Source organism: Chiloscyllium plagiosum, unplaced genomic scaffold, assembly GCF_037043375.1.
Source record: "Chiloscyllium plagiosum isolate Xiang-an unplaced genomic scaffold, Cpla_swu_hap1 HiC_scaffold_6, whole genome shotgun sequence".
Taxonomy (NCBI): Eukaryota; Metazoa; Chordata; class Chondrichthyes; order Orectolobiformes; family Hemiscylliidae; genus Chiloscyllium; species Chiloscyllium plagiosum.
Window position 1 is genome coordinate 109,546,895 of NW_028270144.1, and position 21,132 is coordinate 109,568,026.

Below are 21,132 nucleotides of genomic sequence, written 5' to 3' on the forward strand. Positions count from 1 at the left end.
ACACCATTGTTTGGTCTCTCCAAATCAGCTCCAGATCCCCTGTAGAGGGTGCTGTGCGGTTTTGGCTCTTTGCTAAAACTCCCAACATAGATTTTCCCATAAAAGCAAGCAGAGTCTATATGTAATAAAGAGCCAGAACTGTTTGTGTGCCAAATGATAGCAAAACCTACTGAATAGTGACTATGGGGAAAGGAAATTTCAATGCTTAGGGATGTAATGATGAAATATTCAAGGAAGATGTTTATATTCATATTCAGCCATTTTCAAAAACTTAGTTTGTAAAAACTATTTGCTAATATTTTAGAATATGCCTTTGGATCAAACACTCAGCCCAAAGCACTCGCATTTCTGTCCAAATTTGCTTAAGTGTTCAGAATTCATTTGTGACCTATTTAGCATAATAGATATTTTAGCAGGCACAGGTCTAAATCTTTTATATCTCAATTGCGCTTTGTCTTTGATTTGTATGCTTTTATCCAATAATGTGCCCACACTCCAAAATCAGCTCTTATTTTAAACTTGCAGCCTGCAAAATTACTTACGACTCCATTAGTTGTCGATATGGGCTCATGTCAAACACTAGTTTTATTTGGCTTTCACATCTATTGCATTTCTCTTCATTAATTAATAAACAGCCACCAAAATAGTTGATCATATAATATCCATCATGCTACCAAATGAAAAGACATTTGGTAGCATGAAAATGAAAAAGTCATAGATTATCTCAGTTTGGATAAGCAATCCAAAATTTGCTTGTGGTTTTTAAGTCATCAATTTGTTACTCACTTATTCCAAGTCCTGGCTTGAACATTGCAAACAAATGATTCTGAAACTCACTGTTATTAGAGCCAGCCTCAACTCTTTTTGCCTAATTTCATGACAATTAGCAACATTGAGACATGCCTTTTAGACTGCACTGTTTAATTGACATGACATTCTAAGTAGCCACAACCTTCAAGGGCACAATTAAAATGAAATATACATTTAAGGCTTTCCTACACAGAACTTGGTTGAAATAAAGTAGGTTAAAAACTTAGAGAATTATTTAAAACAGGAATGAACTGACGTGAGCAATGAAAATAGAATTACAATTTTAAATTGAGTCTTACATGTTTCCCACCTGTACTCACCTCCACATTCCTTACAAAATAGATTTGTTCTTAGCAAAATACAAAGGAGCAAGAAAATCTCCATAATTTGGAAACATATGTTTTCTGCACTAAAAGCTGCATGTCTTTTGAAAGACCTCACTAAAAAAAAAGCTGTGACAACATTGGTACCAGGGGTCAAAATAATTAAGTCTTTGTTTTTGGGAAGGCTCTGCCACATTTATGATTCGAGAGCGACCCTTTTGTTTACAGGGGTTCCTTTGCTCAAATCTCATCAACTCTTACTACATGGTAGTCACATAGCAACATTGCCTTCTGTACTTATGACGCAAGGGTTTTTCTTTATATAGAAAAGATAGCACAAATACGAAAGATTGCATACTTTGTTTGATTCACTTGTGGGATGTAGGTGCCGCTGGCTGGCTAGCATTTATTGCCTGTCCCTAGTTGCCTTTGAGAAGGTGGCACTGAGCTGCCTTCTTAGAAGACAGAACAATACAACGCAGAACAGGCCCTTCGGCCCTCGATGTTGTGCTGACCTGTGAACTATTCTCAGCTCGTCTCCCTACACGATCCTATTATCCAAGAACCTGGCATTGAGAGATTTTTAACTGAGGAATTCCTGCAGAGATATCCTGGATCTTAGATGGCTGACATTCAACAAATAGAACTAATCACCCATTGTGTAGACATGTCTTTAACCAGCAGAGTGTCCTCTGCAATTTCTACTTGCTTCAGTTTTGCTAAAAACGTTTTGTGAAGCCACGGCTTGTCAAGCGCTGCCTTAAATGTTAAGGGTAGTCATTCTCTCCTCCCCTTTGGAACTCAGCTCCTTTGCCCACGCTTGAAGATTAATAATAAATCTGATTCTATAAACATAAATAAGTCTCAATTAATCATCTTAAGCATTCACCAAGATAGCTAAATGCATATATTACGCAAGTTACAGAACATTAACATTGATTTTCCAAGAATTATTTCTGCTAACTAGGAATATAACATGCAAACAGCTTCCTTAAACCCTTCATAAAAATTAAATACAAGATGCTGACCATCACGGACGTAAACAATTTACAGATTATCTAATGATTTATATTCTGAGCCTCTATACGTTAAAAAAAAGTGTTTGAAGCCTTGGCTACCTTGTGTACCTCCCTGTGCGTCCTCCACATTCCTGCCCCAGCCCTGCCTATTTCGTAATGCAGAATATCTTGTGGTTACAAAATTCAATAGACCCGGTGAGTGTGATGACCGAAGTTAAGATACATAAAAAGGTTGCAATACCTACAAATTATCAGTGGATCAAATCAACACTGGGCCTGGCATCTGCTCCCAATCCCTGGCCCCACACAGGCTCTGCTCCTTCCCTCTCCACAACCACAGTTGCATCAACACTTAAGCGCTACTCCCTCGCCTATCCAACACTCAAGCCTACCCCTGACAAATACTTATTGAAAACTTCATTGATCTGGTCTCCTGTAACTCCGGTGTACAGTGGCTCCACGTTCAGCTGGGATTGCCTGCCCTCGATGCACTGTCAATCACAGCAGGAGCAGGAGTGGAAGAGAGTGAACATGTGATTGGTGGGTCTCGAGTAGCAGCATTAGAATCAGAGAAGATTCTACTTCTGTTTTTCACGCCAGTATGAGTGTGATTTTGCCCAAATGGTCACCTGTTTGAATTTGTGATTTGGAGATGCCGGTGTTGGACTAGGGTGTACAAAGTTAAAAATCACAACACCAGATTATAGTCCAACAGGTTCAATTGGAAGCACTAGCTTTCAGAGCACTGCTCCTTCATAGGTGGTTGTCACCTGACAACCACCTGATGAAGCAGCAGCACTCCAAAAGCTAGGGCTTTCTATTAAACCTGTTGGACTATAACCTGGTGTTGAGATTTTTAACTTGGTGTCTGAACTTGGGTGTTTTGGAGCATAACATGTGTTGCACCTATTACTTTTGAAGATTGATAATACATCAAACTCAATGTGAGTGCTAATGATCTTTTTGCAGCCATTGCAATCATTAAAAAAATTGGTTATGGTATAGTTTTCTTCTTCCACCCCTCCCAGTTAACAGAACACTGCAATGGTTCTCAGATATTCATTAATATAATCCAGATTGAATTTACAAGGAGTGGTTTCACATCATCCTAGGCACCTAGGTGCAATGCAATCCATGTTAGCTGTATGGTGGAATGGATTGTGTTTTATGAGATCATAGCCAAACTAAAAGATTCAAATCTATTTTGTTTGTCTCACATATAGCTTCCTGATGTTTGAAAACCACAAAGTCATTAAAAACCACAGAAACAAACATCTTTTCAATGAAGATACATAATTCTCTGACCTTGCCCTTTCACAATTTTCTCTCAAATTCTTAACCATTCTAAAATACTCGATCTCCATTCATTAAGGATATGCATTACTTCATGAGCAAAAGTACCAAGTGCTTTGAGAAATTTGTTGACATTAATTAAGTGTAGTTTTGCATGTAAAATTACAAGAGTAAATGCAACAACGCTGTACTACAGAAAATACAAGTTATTGTATGCTGTTTCCAATTAATACAAAGAACTCAATGTCTGATGAAATATCAAATTAGAAATAATTTGGGGCAAGAGCTGACAGCGACAGGGAAAGGTGATGCTTTCAGCATTAAGTACTGAAATATGGGGCAGTTAGATCAGTTGGCAGGACTGCTCATTTGTAATAGTGACACAAACCATGCAGGTTGTGTGTCTCTGCACTGGCGAAGGTTACCATGAAAGTCCCACCTTCTCAACCTTGCCCCTTGAGACACGGTGAGTCATGAGTTCGACCGACCATTAGTTGGCTCCCTCTAATGACAGCAGTCATATAGTCTGCTGGGACTTTGACAACTTCACAATAGCATGCTTCTATATCATCCTTCATAAGTATCAGGATAACTAACTGTATCAGAATTGGCTGAAATGCTAACTGAGTGCAAGATTATAGAAAACCACAAGACTAAACCATACACTATTTCATCTTCCTCTATGGCAAATAAATTTTTAAAAACACAGTGCTGTGTCCAAAACAGAAAAGTTGCTTAAAAATGCAATATAGGGCAAAAAAATAAGGTTCCAAACGAATGGCTCAATAATATAATAATGCTGTTGTTAGAAAACAAAGCAGCATAATATGGTAACATCAAGAATTACTTCTTGACCCAGTTTTTTTTCCTTCTCTCAACTCTTGGGAATAAACTCACACTAAGTTAACTAGAATAGAATTTGTACAACCCTATTTCTGCTTTCTCATTCTTCAAATGTGTAACTTCCGACTGAAGAGGAAGTCTAGTTTATTTCTACACTATTCAAAAGCAGAACCAGTATTGAAAACCTTTGCTAAAATTTTCATTTCTACAAGTCTCAATGCAAATTTGTTCACAAATGCACCCTCCAAATTTTGGCATATTTTTCCTCAAATAATACTTTGCAAAGGCAGAACATGAGAAAAGAGAATGCTGACAACTGGTCTCTACTTTAGGGATGCAGAGCATTTGGAGTGAATGAGATATCTACAGCCCACTTCAAAAATCAAGAAAAAAAGGGGTAGATTTATAAGCTCTCATAATTATTCCAGCATAAACAACAATTTAAAAGAGACTTCTTGAATATCTTCAGTTAACAAATGTTAAAACTGGTATTTAAAAAAATTTGCTCTCAATCTGCTGCAATTTGTCAAAGCCTTACTTATTATTCATTTCGGATTTCCAATGCTCAAGAATGTGTTGAGTTGTATCATTCCTGAAGAAGGGCCTGTGCCCGAAACGTCGAATCTCCTGTTCCCTGGATGCTGCCCGACCTGCTGTGCTGTTCCAGCAATAAAGTTTCAACTTTGATCTCCAGCATCTGCAGACCTCACTTTCTCCTTGAGTTGTATCATGTCTATTTGAAGTTTAAACTATTGACACTGACCAACCAGCGCACAACACTACCAACTTGAAGATCTGCTGCCTAAACAATCAGATGCAGACTATAAATAGATTAAGTATGAAGAAATCAGACTGTATCTGTCACTAAACTTTTCCATGCTTCAATATTCTAGCAGTTTTTGTGCAACAATAAATATGACCTGATTTACTGCATCAGCTGATGAACTCCAAATCATTTTTTGCCTACAAAGCATAAAATTTAAAAAGCTTTACGTGCCTCAGCCTGCAAGCATTTAGTTTGCCAGAGAAACACTGTTCTACAACTACAGTGAATTCGAAATCTAAAGCAGTGCATTTAATTCACAGTCCGAGAACATTAAATATTCTCAGCTGTTATTTCCCAATCTCCTCTTTTTTTTAAAAAAAATGCTATGGCTCAACATAAGCAAAGCACTGACAAAGATTTGCAGAAAGCGGGCATCCAACGTTTTCCTTCAACACATTTATTCAATAGTTCATTTGTGAGCAGTATCACAGTAAAATGGAAAGCAGCAATATACAAATCTAGTAACCATATACACAAGTTGATTCCTCCATTGAATCAGCTATTAAAATCATATCCATTACATCAGACAAATATGTCTGATCGAGTGGTCACTGCATTGTCCTGTACATCAGATACCAATTATTTGAGACTGAAAATGGCTTCCAAAGAGTGCACTACTCCCAATTTTATCTACTATGGAGTGTGCAAAAGGAGCCACGCAGACCACAAAATTTTAAATTTGATATGGTTGCGTGATAAACTAGCTGGAGCAACATAGAAGAAATGGAAAATGGGCGATGTTTTAAATTGAGCTGTCTCCAGATATGGTTTTGTATCCAAAGACAGCTTCCGTAGAAAAGCTCTTGGCCCCCATGAGTCAAAACGGTGTTTCTTTGCACACATAACATCTAGGATACACAATTAACGTTTTTGCATTCATGTAAAAATGTACATGGGATTTGTATTAGATCACACTCTATGCTTATTCTCTCCAAGTGATAAACATTTGACCACGTGAAACCTTTAAATCCTTCCTTATTAACAGAAACAGATTGATCATTTACAAAATTTCACAACTTGCGTTATACCTTTAAAAATGCTTGCATTATTAAAGGGTCTGCAAGTCCCAAAGTGCCTTATAAAATCAGTGAAATATTTTGTGTATTAATCATTGTAATGTAGGAAATTAAGAAAATAATTTTCATACATGATCCCACAAAAGGCTGTTACATATGACCGAATTTTGTTTTAAGTGGCATTGATCAAGAGATAAATGTTAGTCAGAACATTAGGAAGAAATACCCTCAAAATTTCTTAAAGATGCTGCCATACATTCTTTTATACCCACTGTGGATTAAATTGGCACCTATGTTAGCCACTTACAAGATAAGTGATTTGTTTAAAATACTTCACTGATTATAAAAAAAGTGTTTTGGGATTTTCAGATAGTTACTGGTTGCACATAAATGCCCTCCATGTGAACAATGTCATTTGACAGCATGTGCGCGCCAGCTTGGATTCTGTGCTTAAGTGGTACTTGAACCCACAGATGTAAGTTAATGAATGAGGTCTAACAACAACTTCTACAACAAATATCTTGATGAAACACACATGGTTGCCTACTTACATAGCTACCTAGTTATTGTCACCCAGTATTTTGGCAGATTTAGAATAATGCTGTGCATTTAAGGGGATGAGGAGTTTGGGTCAAATGTTTGGTGACTAACACAGTTTTCCTGTTCATCCCACTTGACAATATTGCTATTGTTAAGAAAATATCATTTTTGAACAAGCAGAATAGCCTGTCTGAATACATCACCAGTTTAACAAGCTCCAGTCTCCTCAGATTACATATAGCTATCACTTGCGCATGCTACACATTTTAAAAAAGGAAAATATTTGCATGCATTGTCCCCACATTAGCAGAGTTTTACTAAACAGAAGCTATTGTTACATTAATTCTTTTACAATAACTTTGGGGACAGGGCTTGAAGTTAAAGTTTAACTGAGCTAATCTCCTCGATACACCACATAATTATGAGCAGATTTATAAGCAACCCTGCAGTATACAAACCCGAAAGTCCTCAATCAATACAAACTGAAACCTGCACAACGGATCTTTTAAAAACGAACTACAATATGCAATTCCAACTTCTGGCATTGCTAGTTCATAGTACAATATTATATTGCTTTGCTTTAGCTAATCAGCAGACACCCTCTTCAGTGCATACCTGGACAATGAAATCCAAAACAGAAATTAAAAGAAGGTTGAACTTACTGTTCGTGGAAATCTAACATCGGTGGCTCAAACCGGATAGGTCTGCAGTTACCCCGATGGTAAGAGGCACTGAAAGAGAGATAAAGCTTCTGTAACAGTAGCAATGCAGTAACATACATGTCTGTTCTGGTAAAAATACAGCATGCATTTCCTTTCATTAGCTTGAATAATGAGAAAGCATGCAGACCAAACATCAGTTTATTGTTGCAAAGACCTAGAAGAACATGTTCAACCAGTCTGGCTTGACATATTGCATGCACTCCCCAATGCCTTCCTGCCCAATCCCTGGCAGCCAATTAAAGCAATGATTCAACTAAACACTCCCTTTCTCAATTATTTATAAAAATGTTTCTATTCCATGCACACATTTATGGAAGTACAATACTTAAATGTTTAGCAATAGAACTAAAAAGTTTAGTGGATTTTTAAAAAATCCTTTGAAAAAAAACTTGGGCATTCATATTTCATCCCTAAAAGTATTTTACAGATCCAGGGAAAAAATAAGTCACTGAATGGTCCATTCATGACTCAGTGACAGAAACCTTGGCCAAAAAAAAAAGGAACACGGAAAACAATTCTGGGCTCCTTCCTATCGGAAGGATGTTGTGAAACTTGAAAGGGTTCAGAAAAGATTTACAAGGATGTTGCCAGGGTGTTGGAGGATTTGAGCTATAGGGAGACCCTGAATAGCCTGGGGCTATTTACCCCGGAGCATTGGAGGCTGATGGGTGATCTTGTAGAGGTTTATAAAATCATGAGGGACATGGATAGGATAAACAGACAAGGTCTTTTCCCTGGGGTGGGAAGTGGAGGAGACTGGCACAACTGCAGCATTTAAAAGGCATCTGGGTGGGTATATGAATAGGAACGGTTTAAGAGGGATATGGGTCAAATGGGACTAGATTAGGTTTAGGATAGCTGGTCGACACAGACGAGTTGGACGAAAGGGTCTGTTTCCATGCTGCACATCTCTGACTCAAAGGCAGATGATATGAAGGGAATTCAGCTACTACTGTGCTTAGACGCCACTTCTGAAAAAGGGGAGGCAAAGAAACAACAGCTAGGAGCTAATTGAGTGAAGGGTGCGGGGAAACAAACTGCAAAAACAAAAAAAAAAAAAGTGTTAAGCCAAGGATTCTAAATTCAGTTTCCCAAGAATAAAGAAGCCAGCATTGGTCAGTGACAATTGGAGTGACAGGCTAGGACACAATGGACTTTTCAACAGGCTTACAAAGGCAGAGGAAAGCAAGGAACTTTGAATCGAATAGCACAGACTACATAGTGGGTGACTTGTGGTTAACACTGCTACCTCACAGCACCAGGGACCCAGGTTAGATTCCACTGCAGGCAAATGTCTGTGTTGAGTTTACACATTGTTATGAAGTGTATTGTACCTTTAAGAAAGTTGAAAAGCTAGCAAGGACTGACAAAAGCAGTTCTGAACAAGGTAACACTTGGTGGAAACAAATAGCAGCTGCTGGGTTGCCATGAGACAAAAACAAATTCAGCCAGTTTAAATCATGCCCCAAGATACCAAAATCCAATCAAATTTGAATTTAGTATTTTGATAATATTAAAACCAATGAAATGATCTGATGTTTTAGGGACATTGAACATTTTGAACTGCCAAAGACCAAATAATGTGGTCTCTAGCTATAGAACTCTCTGAAAGACCTATCTGTGGGGGAGCGTGCAGTAGAACACGGAGGCCAACCTGAGAGAATCTACAAAGGACAATTGGCAAAACTGACTGGTTTTGAAACATGATTATTTTCTTTTTGTAAATCTTAAATTAGGATTTCTTAAAAAAAAAAGTCAGACTAGTATTGTAGAGTGGGAGGTAAAAAGATAGGTGTAAGAGAAACGAGTTGTAAATAGTTGTTGGTTTAATATTCTCTGTTGGACTTAAAGAAAGGAAGTTCTTAATTTTTACTTTAAATAGTGACCTCTGGGATAGTTCACTGCCTCAAATTTTGTTACAGCAAAATTTTCTGTGTTGCTGGTTTAAATTAGCAGAGAGGTTTACCCAGTGTTGTAACAGCATTCTCCATGTCTGTGTGGGTTTCCTCCCACAGTCCAAAGATGTGCAGGTTAGGTTGCTAAATTGCCCATGGTATTCAGGGATGTGTAGGTTAAGTGCATTAGTCAGGGGAAAATGTCAAGCAATAGGACAGGATCTGGGTGGGTTATTCTTTAGAGGGTCGGTGTGGGCTTGTTGGACCAAATGACCCATTTCCACACTGTAGGGATTCTATGATAGCCAAAAGTATTTCTGAAAACAACTTTGGCAACTGGAGTAGAAAGTAAAGTGCTAGGATTTCCTCCAATAGTTCATCTGCACAATTTGAACAAGGAGTCAGGGCCGACAGGTTACCAAGTATTGCTATTCCCCACTAAACCCCCATACCACACTGCCAAACAAGACACAAATGATCCACTTCAGGATTATTTTCATCCCAGTCAACAACATTAAAAAAGGTATTGCTGTTGCCTCAAGACAAAAATGATGCAAGTTATGCACATGGGGCACAAAAATGGAAACTCAGCAGGTCTGGCAGCACCTGTGAAGAGAAAACAGAATTAAATGTTTTTGGGACCAGGCACCCTTCTTCAGAATAGCCATTTGGCCTGATACCACAGAAGGTAGAACAAATTCTACAGAATAACTAGTAGACAATTTAGACAGGTAGAATGCCTTTCCTCCAGAATACAAATGTGTGTCTCCTTCAGGTATAGACACTAAAGTGCAACATTGATGATCTTGAAGTCTAGTTCTCAACTGACAAGAATTCATAAAAACACCTGGAGAGTCATACCAGACAAAACATTAAATGCTTCCCATTCCAACAATGCTACCAGATCAAGTTTCTCTGGGTTGGTTTCATAATAGCACAGAAAAAAGCCATCAAGCTGGTTGGATGCAAGCAACAAAGCTAGACCCACTCTCGCTTTCCCTATGTCTATAGCTTTTTGTTCTGTTCAGACATTTATTCAATTTTATTTGAAAACCACAATTTAATCTGTGTGACTTGCTTTGTAAATAAAGAGAATTTTTTCCTCATGTTGCCATTTGTCTTTTTCCCCCAACAATAAATTGGTGTCCTCTGCTTCTCAACTCAACAATGGCAAGAACTTCTTTCCATCTACTCCCTTCAAGATCTCCAGCACCTCTCACGAATCTCTTCACCTTTTCCGTCTTGAAGGAGAGCATTCCCAGCTTTACCAATCTAGTTAAATTGAATACTTATCATGCTGAGTAGTTATCATTATGTTCTCAAATTGGCAGTTGGTTCAAACACTCTGGCGGGAAATTCAACTATTTGTCTTTTTCTAACAGCTAAAATGCTGTTTTAGATAGTAGTGACAAATTGGACAACCTTTATTACAGTGGACAGTGTAGCCTCATCCAGCACAAACATGAACATGGTGGCAAAGAAGCTACAGAAAAATAGTGACAGGCAAGTTGCAAAGGAAAACAAAAAAAAAAGCAGAGAATTCCATAATCAAGACTGGAGATAGTATGCTTTGTGGCCACTGTGTAGTCTCACAAGTGTTTTATAATTAGCTCATGTGAGGTGGGCATTGCTGGTAAGACCAGCATTTATTTGGCATTGATAGTTGCTCCGGAAAAGATGGTGTATTTTGTTATTTAACCACAGCTGACACACACACACACACACACACACAAGTTCTCAGACTTAAAAAAAAGTCAGTCATTGTACATGTACAACACAGAAACAGACCCTTTGGTCCAACTCATCCACACCGATCAGATAGCCCAAAAGTAATCCAGTCCCATTTGCCAGCATATGGCCTATACCCCCCCAACCCCCCTCCCCCAAACCTTTCCTATTCACATAGCCATCCAGATGCCTTTTGAAGTGGTGTAATTGGCCCAACCTCCACCACTTCCTTTGGCAGCTCATTCCAACTACCTACCACCTTTGCATGAAAAAGTTGCTCCTTAGGTACCTTTTAAATCTTCCCCCTCTCACCCTAAACCTAAGCCCTCTAGTTCTGGACTTGACCACCCCAGGAAAAAAGAAACCTCATCTATTTATCCTCTCCATGTCCCTAAGGTCCATTAGGTCACACCACAGCCTCCAAGACTCTAGGGAAACTAGTCCCAGTTCTCTGCCTTTCCCTATAGCTCAAATCCTCCAATCCTGGCAATATCCTTGTAAATCTTTTCTGAACCCTTTCAAGTTTGACCCAGTGACTGACTAATTCTTGTACTATTTTAATCGATCATTCTATTGAGAAGAGATTGAAATAACTAGGCCTATAGTGCATAAGTTGCTCTCAGCAAAAGAGACAACATTTCTATACAGCTCAGAGGGCGAGGACAAGGGAGAATTGCTTTTCTTTGGAATTCTCTAGCTCAGGTCATTTGTTTTTAAGGAGCTATAAATTTCTAGACCTAAATACATCACCGATCAAAGATCAGCCATGATTCATTTAGAGTCATAAATAAACAGCACAGAAACAGACTCTTCAGTCCAACTCTTCCATTCTGACCAGATATCCTAAACTAATCCAGCCCCACTGGCTAGCGTTTGGCCCATATCCTTGTAAAACCCTTCATATTCATGTACCCATCCAGATGACTTTTAAAATGCTGTAATTAAACCAGCCTCCATCATCTCCTCTAGCAATTCATTCCATACATGCATTACCTCGAGTGAAAAGGTCCTTTTTAAATCTCCGCCCTCTAGTTTAGGGCTCCTACACTGGAGAAAAGACTTTAACAATTCACTCTATCCATGCCCTCATGATTTTATAAGCCTCTACAAAAGGTCACCCCCTCAGCCTCCAACACTCCAGGGAAGAAAGACTCAACCTACTCAGCCTCTCCATATAGCTCAAACCCTCCAATCCTGGCAACATCCTTGTAAATCTTTTCTGAACCCTTAGTTTCACAACATCTTTCCAATAGGAAGGAGACCAGAAAAGGAGACCAGAAAGGAGCACAGTATTCCACGAGTAGCCTAATCAATGTCCTAAACAACCACAACGTGACCTCCCAAGATACTCAAATGCACTGACAAATAAAAGCAAGTGTACCAAATGCCTTCACCACCCTGGCCTCTGCAACTCCACTTTCAAGGAACTGCAAACCTGCACTCCTGTTCAGCAACACTCTCCAGGACCTTCTCATTAAGTGCTGCCCTGATCTGCCCAACCAAAATGCAGCCCCTCACATTTATCTAAATTAAAATCCACATGCCACTTCTCAGCCCATATGTCCAGCTGTTCAAGGTGCTGTTTTACTTAGAGGTAACCTTATTCACTGTTCACTACACCATCTATTGGAGGTCAGGTGCAAGCTTACTAACTATTCCTCCTACATTCAAATCCAAATCATTTATACTAATAACAAAAAGAAGTGGACTCAATACAGATCCTTGCAGCACCCCAGTGGTCACAGGCCTCCAGACTGAAAAGCCACACTCCACCACCATCCTGTCTCTTACCTTAGTCAATTTTGTAGCCAAACTGCTAGTTGTGTGTGATCTGACATTGCTAACCAGTCTACTATGTGGAACCTTGTCAAACACCTTAATGAAGTCCATCTAGACCACATCAATCGCTCGGTCTTCAAACTGGTCACGTCTTCAAGAAAAAAACCACTCAAGTTAGCGAGATAATATTTCCCACCATCTCTAATCAGTCTTCACTTTTCCAAATACATGTACATCCTGTCTCTCAGATTCCCTTCCAACTTACCTACCACTGACATCAGGTTCACCAATTTATAGATCCCTGGTTTTCCCTTACCACATTATAAAAATAGTAGCATCACATTAGCCAACCTCCAGTTTTTCCCACATTCCATCTGTGGCTATCAATAATACAAATAGCTTTGCAAGGGGACCAGCGATCACTTCCCTAACTTCTCAATGTTCTATGGTACAACTGATCAGGTCCTAGGGATTTAAATCTATCTTTGTATGCGTTTTAAGACATCCAGCACATCCTCCTCTGTAATATGGATACTTTAAGATATCATTATTTATTTCCCCAAAGTTGAATGGCTGAGTAAGCTCAAGAGGCCAAGAACCGAATGGCCTATTCCTGCTTCTAATGTTTTCTCCTTCTGTCCTCCAGTCTTAAGTGCTCCCTATGTCAAGTGCCCTACCTACTTTAATAAAACAGGCTCCACAACACAAAAATTCAATTATTCAAAAAAGATAAAATTATTTCAAGTCAAGATGACCTAAAATTACATTTAATCACAACCACTATTGCTGGAAAATAATAATTGCTATAATCCAAGTTTATTTGAAAATAAATTATTTTCCAGGACTTAAATTTTGTCAATGGGAAGTTTTTTTCTTTCTCCCCCACCCCCCGACCCCCCAAAGAGAGACACAAATGGGAGTATGTCTTTATTATTTTAAGGGTTCTTAATTTCTGCTTTTGACTCCTACCCAATCACACCAAAATTTGAAAATATAATTTTAATGGTTTTAATTAAATATCCAACAATTCCTCTCCAGGTCCTGTGGCCAGCTCATACTCAATAGAAATGACTGGTTGGAGATAACATATCTAGGTTACAACAGTTGTGCAATATTTAGATTCTCCTCCTGCCTTCAGCAGACCAAAGTCTATGGGTTAGTCAGTCAGTCTTAATTACCCAAGCAGAATAATCATCACTGTGAATAAGCACGTAGAAATTAGTTGAGTACGTGTTTGTGTTCTATCATGCTTTCCCAAACACAAGTCTGGCTATCAGAAGAAATAGTAAAATTAACAATTTCTATAAATCTTACCAACTGTTTTAGTGAATAAGAGATTACAGAAATAGAAAACACGAAAAGTTTATTTGTAGGTGTCTTTCTGGTGTTCAAAGTGGGTTGCTGTTATTGTTGAACAAAGAAATCCATTCAGCTTTGTCACCACGTAGCAACATGAAAACACACCTAATCAAAGCAGCTTTGAAGCCAACCTCAAACATTCACTCCATCACCACCGACGAACTTTCCCTAGTTACCACAGAATGCCTATAGTGTGGAAACAGGCCATTTGCCCCAACAAATCCACACCGACCCTCTGAAGAATAACCCATTTCCTGAAGGGCTTATGCCCGAAACGTCGATTCTCCTGCTCCTTGGATGCTGCCTGACCTGCTGCACTTTTCCAGTAACATTTGTCAGCTCTGATCTCCAGCATCTGCAAGTCTTCACTTTCTCCTCCCTGAAGAAGAATAACCCACCCAGACCCAACTCTCCTATTACTCTACATTTACCCTGACTAATGGACCTACACATTCCTGAACATTATGGACAATTTAACATGGCCAATTCACCGAACCTTCACATTTTTGTATTGTGGGAGGAAACCGGAGCACCCGGAAGAAACCCCAGACAAAACAAAAGGGGGAGAATGTGCAAACACAGATAGTCACCAGAGGTTGGAATCAAATCAGACTGAAACAACTGAATACTGCAGAATAGAAAATGTTGCACATTATGGGTACTTGTCTATTAGTTAAGTCCTTACAAATCACCTCAAAACTGTTTTAACAATGCCTTCACAATCATTTATTCTTGATTGATTCTAGAATCCAGATGTTAAACCATTTGGCTTGCTCAATCAAGACTTGATCAATCTAATTAAAGTGCTCAACATGGATTAGTAGTATTCAAGTTAGTTCACAATCCTTTAGCATACTTTTTTGTTCATGAGAACATTGATAAATTGATCAAAAACATCCGATTTCAAATTGGTTCCAATCACTCAACCTCTGTCCAGCTCAGTGATTCAAGATTGGAAAAAGTGAGGACTGCAGATGCTGGAGACTAGAATCAAGATTAGAGTGGTGCTGGAAATGCACAGCACGTCAGCCAGCATCCGAGGAGCAGGAATAAATAAATAAAATAAATAATCGTTTCGGACTGGAGCCCTTCATCAGGAAATTTCCAGCACCACTCTAACCTTGATTCAAGATTGGCATCAATTTATAAAACCACTAATGGAAGTCTCAGGGAAGTTTGAGAGAGGGCATTTCGGCCTTGTTCTGCTGACTATACTGTATTTGAGATCAGAAAATAACCAATCAATCTAAACAAACCAGAAACATCAGACATCCAAGCAGAGTGAAGAAAATAGTTTTGCAAAACCTTGTGAAGCATGAGCTGAAGTTTAAAATGAATAAACAAGAACAATCTCAACTAGGGCGGCACGGTGGCTCAGTGGTTAGCACTGCTGCCTCACAGCGCCAGAGACCTGGGTTCAATTCCCACCTCGGGCAACTATCTGTGCAGAGTATGCACATTCTCCCAGTGACTGGGTGGGTTTCCTCCGGGTACTCCGGTTTCCTCCCACAGTTTAAAGATGCGCAGGTTAGGTGAATTGGCCATGCTAAATTGCCTGTAGTGTTAGGTGTAGGGGAATGGGTCTGGGTGGGTTGCTCTTCAGATGGTCGGTGTGGGCTTGGTGGGCCGAAGGGCCTGTTTCCACACTGTAGGGAATCTAATCTACTTCACTAAAAGGGGGAAAACAGAATGGTGCCAAGACAGTAGAGATAGTCAGTTTTTTTAGAAGGGAATAAGATTTGCTGGGGGGGGGGAAGGGAGGAAAGAAGAAAAAGAGTTTGAATTGGGCAGTTGGGTAGACTTAATTAAGGACTTGTTGGATACAGTGTTATAAAGTGGAGCAACACTAACTCATTGGTTAGCACTACTGCCTCACAGCACTAGGGACCCCGGCAACTGCCCTCGTGGCACTTGCATGTTCTCCCAGTGTCTGCGGGGGTTTCCTCACACAATCCAAAGATGTGCAGGTGAGGTGGATTCACCATGCTAGATTGCCGATAGTGTCCAGGCTAGGTGGATTAGCTACAGGAAATGCAGAGTTACGGGGCAGGGTAACAGGGTGGGCCTGAATAGGATGCTCTTTGGAGGATAGGCAGGGACTCAACTGGCCGAATGGCCAGTGTCCACACTGTAGGGATTCTATGAAACCTTCATGCAGTGCCCGATGTAAAGAAATTCTTACTCTACTCCCTTGTGTAGAACTTATTTAAAAACAGCATCAATGTTTATTTTTTGGATAATACTTCAGCCCTGAACAATGCAATTTAATGCGCAACTTCAATTTCTCAACCTGGAGATGCCTTCGAGTCTCTATTTATTCTTCCCCTTTACAATCCAGCCATCAAACCTATACAGATGAGTAAATGATAATATTCTGAAGTCAGTGGTGCGAAAGTTGCTGGAGAAGGTACAGAGGGATAGGATCTATTTAGAAAAGAATGGGTTTATCAGTGATAGGCAACATGGTTTTCTGCAGGGGGAAAATCATGCCTTACCAACATAAGAGTCCTTGGAGGAAGTGACCAAGTTGATAGATGAAGGAAGGGCTATTGATGTCATATACATGGACTTTAGTAAGGCATTTGATAAGGTTCCCCATGGTAGACTAATGGAGAAAGTGAAGTCACATGGTGTGCAGCGTGTTCTAGCTAGGTGGATAAAGAACTTGTTGAGCAACAGGAAACAGAGTAGTAGTTGAAGGGAGTTTCTCAAAATGGAGAAAGGTGACCAGTGGTGTTCCACAGGGGTCAGTGTTGGGGCCACTGTTGTTTGTAATATACATAAATGATCTGGAAGAAGGCACTGTTGGTATGATCAGCAAGTTTGTAGATGACACGAAGATTGGTGGAGTAGCAGAAAGCATACAGGACTGTCAAAGAATACAGGATAATATAGATAGACTGGAGAGTTGAGCAGAGAAGTGGCAGACGGAGTTCAATCCAGACAAATGAGGTGATGCATTTCGGCAAATCTAATTCTAGAGCGAATGATACATTGAACGGAAGAGCCTTGGGAAAGTTGATGAACAGAGAGATGTGAGAGTGCAGATCCACTGTACCCTGAAGGTTGCTGCACAGGTGGATAGAGTGGTCAAGAAGGCATATAGTATGTTTGCCTTCATTGGATCAGATATTGAATATAAGAGCTGGCAGGTCATGTTAAAATTGTACAAGACATTGGTAATGTGGCGACCAGAACTGTACACAGTATTCTAAATGCAGCCGAACCAAAAGGATGTGGACGCTTTGGAGAGGGTGCAGAGAGAAGGTTTGCAAGGATGTTGCCTGGCATGGAAAATGCTAGCTATGAAGAGCTTAAGTAGGTTAGGATTGTTTTCATTAGAAAAAAAAAGGAGATTGAGGGGGGACCTGATTGAGGTTTTCAAACTCAAGGGTATAAACAGGGTAGATGCAATAAGCTTTTTCCCCAGGGTGAAGGATCCAATAACGAGAGGTCATGCTTTCAAGGTGAGAGATGAAAAGTTTAAGGGGGATACATGCGACAAGTACTTCAGAGGGTGGTGGGCATTTGGAACGCATTGCCAGCAGAGGTGGTAGAGGCTGGTACGGTAGATTCATTTAAGATGCATCTGGACAGATGCACGAGTAGGTGGGGAGCGGAGGGATACAGATGCTTAGGAATTGACCAACAGGTTTAGACAGTACATTTGGATCAGCTCAGGCTCGGAGGGCTGAAGGGCCGGTTCCTGGGCTGTAAATTTTCTCTGTTTTTTGTAAGTTTCTATTCAGTGGCTTTCCTTGATTTTCAATTATTAGTGTGGCAATGTTTCACAAACATTGAAGGAAACAATGTAAATTGCCCTAAAGTGCCTCATTACGTAGTTTTATCAAATCTCTGCAGTTCACCGAAAACAAGAATGAATGAGAGGGATCAACATGCTGTAACTAAAACACAGGAAAGCATTTACAATCTATTTTTTTCTCTGAATGGTTTCACTTGTTAACAATTACACTTTATAAAGTCCTTTCATATATTTGATAGTAGCTGAAATACTATGATCCCATTCTTCCCATTATATACGGAAAGTCTAAAAATTGACAGGTGTACAAATCTGTTAAAAGGTCAGTCCTGTATTTAAAAATATGGGAGGTGGTGTTGATTATCTACATTCAAACAAAATCACAACTGACTCAAAATGTGTTCACACTCTCCACTGAAGTTTCAAGTTGATCTTGAAATCAAAATAAAAAAATCATCAGTAAAGCTAATGAAAATTTGATGAGGGAACTCTGTCCTTTTGACTTTCTCATATGCTTTCAACATTGCACAGGACGATGGAGGGGAGAGGACCCAAACAAATTAGCTAACCCATCAGAAATGAAAACAGTAATTTGTAAATTGAATCTTGGTTATTAAATCAAAGTTATAAAAATTTGTCCAGTTGGAGTACTTTAGTCAGACTCGATTACAACTGTGTATTACTTCAAGTTTGTACAAACTGCTCGCACTCTTCTCAGAGAACTTGCCAATTTTTTTAAAAGCAAGTAATCCATAGAGATTAAAAATAATCAAAACTGCACTGCTGATTTACAATGGTCAGGTTAAGAGCATTAAATCAAAATTATTTCAACTGCTGATAGTGATGGTCATTTACCTTGACAACTCAAATGCCCCAGGAAAAGCTTTTGCGACTCTAGATTGGTGTGTACACTGCATTAGATTTCTCTTATGGTACCTTTGCAATCACAGGCAATTTTGAAAATGGAACATAGAATCATGACAACTTCTGGTCATAGCATAGCAATCAAAGTGAGGTTTCCAGTGGCCCTGCATGATAGCTTTCACACGAGCAGATTTTATTGCAATGAAAACTAGGGAAAACGCCATTAAAATTCACATGGATAAAAGATTGTTAACTAAAATATTAAAAAAGGTGAAGATTATATATTAAAATCAGCAATTATAATACCACTGCACAGCCAAACACCACTGAATTTTGCTTTTCTACCATTCTCTACCTCAGAGAATGCTTGAAGCCTCAATCATAAAGTAACAAATCATACAATGGATGATAAAAGTGGAAGAGGCAGTCACTCATTACATCATGCCTGCGTTGACTCCTTAGAAGGACTATCCTACTCTTTCCCAATAAAGTTGAAAAAATGTTTCAAGTGCTTAATCATATTCCTTCTGATGGAGACAAGTTAATTTGTCACCAACTTTTCAGGCAATGCATTCCACAGCACGACCGACCGACCTTCCCGATGCGGTTTCTGGTTCCTTTACCAATATTGGTTTTTAAAATTCATTTGTGGGACATGAATGTCACTGGCCGGGCCAGCATTTATTGCTTGGACTCTAGTTGCCCTTGAGAAACTGGTAGTGGACTGTTTTCTAGAATTGTTCAGTCCATGCTCTGTAAGTAGTACCACAATGCTGTTAGGGAAGGAATTTCTGGATTTTTGACCATTTTGCCACAACAAACCTGTTTCATTAGGCAAAAAAAAAGAAACTGCTGGAAAAGCTCAGCAGATCTGCTAGCATCTGTGGAGAGAAATCAGAGTTAACATTTCAGGGCGAACGACTCTTCTTCAGAATACTTTGATCAGAAATGTTAACTGATTTCTCTCCACAGATTCTGTCAGACTTGAGCTTTTCCAGCAATTTCTATTTTTGAATCTCATTTACATCCTCAGTTCTTTCAGTTTTTAAACTGTTTCACCTTACCTACTTGAAGTACATTGTATTTTTAAAATTAGTTTGCATGTTCCCATAATGCGAGAGGTTATAGTGATTATTTCTTCATGATACATCTATTACAATACAAACAGTATTTGAATTAAACAAAGTCTGCAGTAGGTATCATTTTTACTGGATAAGGAACACACATCAAGTTAGTCAAAATCTGGCATGATGACATTAAAATTTTATTAGTTGATAACTTTGGTAAAGTATAAAATAGTACTATATTTCAAAACTACAGGAAATATGGGCTAGCCTATTCTGTAAGATTACTGTCATTTTAGATCAGGCTGTTCACATTGTTCAAATTATGGTGCAAAACATTCTCTATTTCAACAAATCAAAGTAAGAGATTAACTATAATGTCCACTATCAGTACTTCAGACAAGCTACAAGGAAGACAATGCTTTGTACTGAACATTCAAGAGTTATTTATCTTCTTAATAAAATGAGCCATGATTAAACATTCTTCCAGTTGGGCAATAAAAATCTTCAAAATAATTAGCTTAGCAAACAGCTTTCACTTCAGTCATCCACTTCTAGCTTGCCTGTATTCTGATTTCAGTTTTTGAAAAGTTTAGATTAGATTACCTACAGTATGGAATCAGGCCCTTCAGCCCAATAAAGTACACATCGATGCTCCGAAGAGCAACCCACCCACCCAGACCCATTCCCCTATCCTATATTTTGCCATGACTTTGCACCTAACATTATGGGCAATTGAGCATGGCCAATTCACCTGACCTGCACATCTTTGGACTGTGGGAGGAAACTGGCTTAAACATAAGTACACAGATGTAAAGTGAGGCATACATTTATGTTCAAAGTTTCCATTTAGATCAGAAAAATATTCCTGAAACAAGGAGTTCAGGTAGTGTCATTGTGATGATTCCCTCAGCTATTACTTCATTAATTTTTTTCTGCTTTCTGCATTTACAATGATTGAAGCTACCTTGTTCAAGTACAGGTGATGATGCAAATGTCATTGTGCAAATGAAACTGTAACTACGCAGATAAAGAGTAATTTGCGGTTTTGGAATTTTTCTTAAAGAAAACACATGCATTTACATAAAGAAAAACTGCATAAAGCTGCCACCCAAAAGGTCTGGGGTTCTTCAGCACAAAACACAGCTCGCACACAGGTGTAGCAGGTAGCCAGGAAGGCTAATGAAATGTTGGCTCTTACTTCAAGGGGTTGTATTAGAAAAAAAGGGAAGTTTTTCTGCAGCTGTATCATGTGCTGGTCATACTACATCTAGATTTCTTCAAGCAGTTT

At 39.1% G+C, this 21,132-nt stretch overlaps 1 protein-coding gene across 2 annotated transcripts in view; it reads right to left on the reverse strand.

Moving 5' to 3' along the window:
• The window catches only part of tmem131 (transmembrane protein 131), a 202,805-nt gene that overhangs the window by 101,750 nt on the left and 79,923 nt on the right, over positions 1–21,132 (reverse strand). For both annotated transcript variants that reach the window (XM_043692263.2, XM_087988350.1), the window contains one exon: positions 7,333–7,401. In XM_043692263.2, coding sequence (XP_043548198.2) covers positions 7,333–7,401 — 69 coding nt within the window. The remainder of the gene's footprint in view (positions 1–7,332; positions 7,402–21,132) is intronic.